At 45.3% G+C, this 6,190-nt stretch overlaps 1 protein-coding gene across 1 annotated transcript in view; it reads right to left on the bottom strand.

Moving 5' to 3' along the window:
• Nucleotides 1-6,190, bottom strand: part of COL4A4 (collagen type IV alpha 4 chain) — a 183,852-nt gene that overhangs the window by 52,957 nt on the left and 124,705 nt on the right. Inside the window, exons 38-39 of the mRNA XM_019503074.1 lie at nt 5,508-5,579; nt 4,176-4,304 (exon numbers count right to left, since the gene is read on the bottom strand). Coding sequence (XP_019358619.1) covers nt 4,176-4,304; nt 5,508-5,579 — 201 coding nt within the window. The remainder of the gene's footprint in view (nt 1-4,175; nt 4,305-5,507; nt 5,580-6,190) is intronic.

The raw sequence follows: 6,190 nt of genomic DNA, 5'->3' as shown, positions 1-6,190 counted from the left end.
CAGGATGGACATGAGCCGCCAATGCGAGGAAGCGGTCAGTAAAGCTAACTGCACCTTGTTGTGCATCTACAGATGCATCACAAGCAAGTCCAGGGAGGTGATCCTTCCCCTCTATGCGGCATTGGTCAGGCCACAGTTCGAGTACTGTGTCCAGTTCTGGGCACCGCACTTCAAGAGGGATGTGCTAGCATTCAGAGGGTCCAGAAGAGGGCCACTCACATGGTCAAGGGGCAGTGGGGCAAGCCCTACAAAGAGAGACTAAAGAGCCTGAACCCATTCAGCCTCCACAAGAGAAGGCTGAGAGGGGATCTGGTGGCCATTTATAAACTCACCGGGGTGACCAGTGGGAATTGCGGGAGGCTCTGTTCCCCCAGGCACCACCTGGGATTACTAGGAATAATGGCCACAAATTGTTAGAGAGAAGGTTCAGGCTGGACATCAGGAGACATTACTTTATAGTTAGGGCTGCCCAGCTCTAGAATGGACTCCCAAGTGAGGTGGTGCTCTCTCCTACCTTGGGGGTCTTCAAGAGGAGGCTGGACAGATATTTGGCTGGGGTGATATGACCCTGGAACCCTTTCCTGCCCGGGGCAGGGCATCAGACCTGATGATCTGTTTAGGTCCCTTCCAACCTTAAGCACTATGATATGATACTAGAGAGGTGTGAGATGTAAAGTCATCCAGACCGTCGGGTTAATACTATAAGTGAGTACTGAATCATCTAGTAAAGACTGAGGCATTTGGCAAAAAAAAAGGAAAATAAATATATTTTTTAAAAGTGTTCATTTCTTTCTATAAACTCCACTGAAACTAAAATGTCCCAGAATATATCATTCCTTAATACTGATTCCACAAATTATATGAAAGTTATAATTTCTATAGTCATGGAAATTAAAAATATGTCAGTCTGAAAGAGATTGTGTCTAAGAACTTGTTCTTAGACAGTTCCAGTTAACAGTATGCTACAGCTTCCCTAAGTAGTTTTTTTCTATGATTAACTACCCTTAATATCTGTTCTATGTAGTCTATGCTACAAATTAAGCCTATTACTTTTTGTCCAGTAGGTGCGAAGAACTGGTCACTGTCTTTCTTATAAGTCTTCCAATATAGAATAGATAATTCTTCTGCCACTGTGCTTCTCCCTCCCCTCCACCCCATCTTCTCTTTTCTAAAGAAAATAAGCCCAATTCCATCAACCTTTTCTTGTAAGTCATGCCTTCCAAATTTTTTACTTACCTTTGTTGCCTGTTAAATTGTTGATTTCAGGATGTTCCTTTAATTTAATAAACTCATTTTAAAAATTATTCCTGTTTTCCAAAGTGTTTTGAACTCTTCCCAGATGGTTGTTATCTACCAATTTTATAAGTGAAGTTTGTGGGCCCTGCCACACATTACATTTATGGTGCAATTAATTGCACCATAAATAGTAACAGTGTAACATGTCCAGCAAATTCGTGGTGCCATAAAGTGAAAAACTGGCCACAAAGATATCACATAAAATGTGGATTATTTTTGTGGCTCCTTTGGATGGAGCCACAAATTGAGTGCATAGCATGTCCCCATCTTGATGCTGACAATCAGCTTTACGGGTTTGGAATGGGGGCTGGCATCAGGACCAGGGAAGCCCTGGTTCAATACAGAAAATGAGCTGCCATGGGGCTCCCCTCACCGGCAGCCACTGCACCTAGCAGTTTTTCCTGCCTTGCCCTGCATCCCCTGTAGGGGCTACAAAGCAAGGCATTTTAAAATGTTGAATCCCAGGGAGCTGTGGGAAGCTGGGCTGCACACATGGTTTTTAGACGTCCTAGGACACTGGGAGCCTGGGATCAGGATGCTGCTTAAACCCTGGGGTTGCCTGGGGCTGGGACAGGGGATGGGGCTGCCAGTCAGCTAATTGTCAGCACTAGGCTCAACAGCCCTAGGTCCTGGTGCTAATCCCCTAGATCAGGCTGGGGACAGCGTGAACCAGAACCAAGTCTGCCCATGCCAGTTGCCACTGCTCAGCTGAGCATTGATGCCAGACATGAGGCAGCTCTAGGGACCAGGACAGAGCCACACCCTGCCTAATCTAGAAATTAGGCTGGAGGCAGCTCTGCGGTGGTGCAACTGGAAGGTGAGGAATGTTATGTCCCATCCCAAAACACTGCATGTCCTGCTTTGGATGAGACATAAAATTCCTCAGTCCCAATCATGTCATTATTGTAACATCTGCCAGGGACCTGTATGACATCAGAGTTGTTAAGTACTGAATAAAACTAGAACTGACACAAATCACGAAATGTCCTCTCAACTTGACTGCAAACCACTGATGAGTACTCTGAAAACAATTTTTAATCATTTGTTCATCATTTAATCATTATTTGTACAGTAATTTAATCTAGGCCATAATTTCCTAATTCATTTATGAGAATGTCAAGTGGGACAAAGTCAGAAGCATTACCAAAGTCAATAGATACTGCTTGCTTCTCATCCACTGGGACAGTTAGCTCATCGAAGAAGGAAATTGGTTTGTTCTCGACAGTTCCACAATGGCTGTTTCACCAAGTTATCCTCTAGGAGGCACAACTCCATGCTGCTGCTGCTGCTGCTGGATGGTCAGGGGGCACCTTGCCATGGCTGGCATGGGGTTTCTGGCAGTGGCACCAAGCCTCCCCGCCTTACCGCAACAGGTCCCGCCCATTGGGCCATGGAGGTCCCCAGGGAGAGGGCAGCTGGGTGTGGAGCCCCAAGCCCACAGCAGGCAGCACACAGTAGGCAGCCCACATCTACCCCCAGCACAGGCTGTGCTCCAGCTGTGCTGCCCTTGTGGGGGAGAGGCACCTGGGGGGCTGTAGGTTGGGACTGAGAAGCACCTGGTGGGTGGTGTTTGTGGGTTGGGAGTGAGGGGCGATGTTGAGGAAAGGGGGTCATAAATGGGGTCATGATGACCAAAAATTTGGGAAGCCCTGCTCTAGGTCCTTACAAACAATAAGCATTTTCAGAATCTGGCAATGGATCAAAGTTAGGCCTGTCGACCTATAATTCCCTGGATTCTCCTTCCCCCTGCCCCTCCCCCCAATCCTTTTCTTAAATATAGGCATTGTGTTTAGCTTTTTATGGTTCTCTGTGACCTCCCACTCTCCTTGAGTTGAAGATAATCTCCAACAGTTCAGAGAATGCTTTGGTCATTTTCTTAAGACCTCTTCACCAAATACACTTTATTTACATTAATATTCTTTAAATTCTTCCTTCCATACTGTGGCCTCTGTTCCTGCTCTCCCAGTTAAAAATAACTGGGTTAAACATTTGATAAAACATAACCATTTCTGTGAAAACTAAAGCAAAAGAGACACAGACATTTATTCCAGTCTCCTTTACTGTATCGTATGGTTTTTGTTCTTCTTTCTCCTTCAGTAATGGATCTTTCCCTCATTTTGTCATCTTCTAATGTAATTTTAGAATTGTATCTTCTCATCTTTTATGGCCTTTGCTAGTTTTAATTCACTTTGCACCTCAGCCTTCTGATTGGTGCTTATGCTATTTCTTCATATCTATCCCTTATTTATATGTATGCTTTGCTTTTGGATTATTCCTTTCAGATTTTCCTATCATTAAACAGCTCCTGAGAAAGACATGTTAGTCTCTTACTCTATTTCCTCTTTTTCTGCAGCAGGATACTTTGCTGTTGTATCCTTAACATGGTGTTTTAGTAATTGCCAGCTCTCTAGCACTCCTTTTCCCTGAGAATTTCTTCCTAAGATGAGATGAGATCTTAACTGTTCCCTGATTTTGTCCATTGTCTTTAATCTTCTGCTCTCACTCCTTCCTTGTACAAAGTCAGAAGGTGTCAATGCACTAGAAAGAGAAATATCATTCTCCTAATGAAGAGATCCCAAAGCATAGTTCATATGCACACTGACCAGGTGGACAAGACTACCTGAGTTATCATTTTAGCATTGCAGTTCATTTCTGGAAGTGCATATAACTACAGCCATTGAGGCATTGAATGTCCAGACATGGTCTGGCCTTTGGATACTGTCTCAATGATCCAAATAGGGGTGGAAGGTTTGGGCAGCCTCCACTCCTCCACACTCGTTTTAGCGCCTCAAAGGTCCTGGTGACCTCTCATGCATACACTATGATCCAGAAGGATCAACGGTTGCCTATTCAACACTAAGGAGAAACACATTTCTTACCTGGCAGTCCTAGCAAGCCTGCTTCTCCAGGGGGACCTGGAAGAGAAATTCCTGGCTGTCCAGATTCACCTTTGTCTCCTTTTGGTCCAGGTTCTCCTTGGTATCCTGGATGCCCTGTATTGCTGTGACCTTCATAGGAAAATAATTACAGTACATGAAATCTACTATGAATGTAAATAAAGATGCACAGAATTAAATACCAGCTGTGGAAGTTCTTCTGTTTAAGATCACCCTAACATTTGCTTCTATTTCTCATGTGGAAGCTGAATGAAGTTTTGAATCTGACCTTCATTCACCTCAATTAAAAGATGTTAAGCTCCTTGGAGCCAGAATTTTTCCCCTGTAAGTCTCCTTTTATATTGCTGTCTTTTATACAAGAAAACTCTGTGACTTGGATTCACTTGGACCTTTTCATTATCACTTCCATGGTAAAAATAGGTTTGAAGAATTCCAGCAAAACTGTCAGACTATTAAAACAAGGAATTTTGGGCGTGTGTAGACGAAACAAGGGCCCTAAATTGAAGTGGTGGGTTTTAAAAAACAGCACTTCAATTTACAGCTGATTAAACCCCCATGTTGTGCACACACCCTGCTGACTTACCTGCCTTTCTGGTGGGGAGGGGAGGACAAGCTGCCAGTGGGTGGAGCACTCCCTGGACTGGTCCTTCCCTCTGCAGCAGCTGCATTCTCCCCACAAGTGGCACCCACCCTCACGCATCTGGCTCAGGCGGTCCCAGAGGGCACAGCAGTCATGGAGGGAAGCACCAGGCCCCTGCACAGTTCAGGCAGGCTCCATGGGGGGAAAGAAAAAAAAGATCAGGCTCGCCGCTTTTCTTAGGCAGAGCAGCTTTCCTGGGCTGCTGTCAGGCTGCCTGCAGAGCTTCCTGCAGGCCATGGAGCTGTGTGGAGCCCAGTGCTTTGCTCCGTGGCTGTAGGGACAGGAATCTAAAATTCCACAAAGTAGTTTTAATTTACTGTGTCCCAAGTCATTTAAGGCATATTACGCCGCTGAAGTTCCTACAGCGGCTGGAACTAATGTACAATATGCCGCCGACGTGTACAAACACCGACACCATTAAAGCGGTGCAAAAGCATTTAGCCCACTTTAAAGGGTCGTGCACACATGTCTCTCATTTTGTCTACACACGGCCATTAAGTCTTTTTACCACAAATGATTTCTGGTGTGTCACAGTACATCACTAACCTTCAGTTTTGTTTTAAAGTTTATTATTAATGTCTTCTGGACAAGCTGTACATCAAAATATAGTGTACCATCCAATGTGTACCTTTAAAAAGAATTTGTACCCCCAAGTAAATAATGTTATTCTTTACCTGGAACTCCTGGTGAGCCCTTTTGACCTTGCAGTCCGTTCAATCCATCTAATCCAGGCAATCCAGACATACCTTAGAAGTATTGCAGACATACTTAGGAACATGACAAAATCCTTCAGAACATTCATTGAAAAAAGTAAATAATGTATAAAATAACTGAATGCATGTTTCTTATTCAATATGCATTATTTTTTAAGTGTTTTGACAATGGAAGAGTGGTCTGCATGGGAAAGTGTCATTTGTAGATTTCCAGGTGGCAAAAGAAAGTGAAACTAGCAAAAGTAATTCCCCTTTTTTATTCTCAATAAGAACATCAGGAGCTAGGAGCAGTGGAGAGAGGAAGGACACAGGCACACGTGTGTCTTACACACGTGTGCCCCCTTACCGGACTCGGAGCGGAGGCGAGAGCAGCAGAGGCAAGCGGAGCAGCAGCAGGGGCAGCAGCAGCTGATCCCCCTAAGGTAAGTGGGGCAGAGGGACCAACGCAGCTGAGCCAGATCCAGAGGGGAAGCCCCCCGGATCCCTCTTAGCTGAGCTGGTAGGGAGCCGTGCGAACAGAGCACGCAAACAGGCGCGGTCTGTAAGAGCGCGCCGGCGTTTGCGCCGGCATTTGTGCCGGAGGGTGAGCAGGAGGGGCTCAGAGGCTGACTCCTGCTAGTGTGGGGCAGAGGACCCGAGCTCAG

The sequence above is a fragment of the Gavialis gangeticus genome, unplaced genomic scaffold (genome assembly GCF_001723915.1).
Source record: "Gavialis gangeticus isolate Ggan-Ray unplaced genomic scaffold, GavGan_comp1, whole genome shotgun sequence".
Taxonomy (NCBI): domain Eukaryota; kingdom Metazoa; phylum Chordata; order Crocodylia; family Gavialidae; genus Gavialis; species Gavialis gangeticus.
Note: the sequence above shows the minus strand (reverse complement) of the source record. Positions and strands in the feature narration are given on the sequence as shown.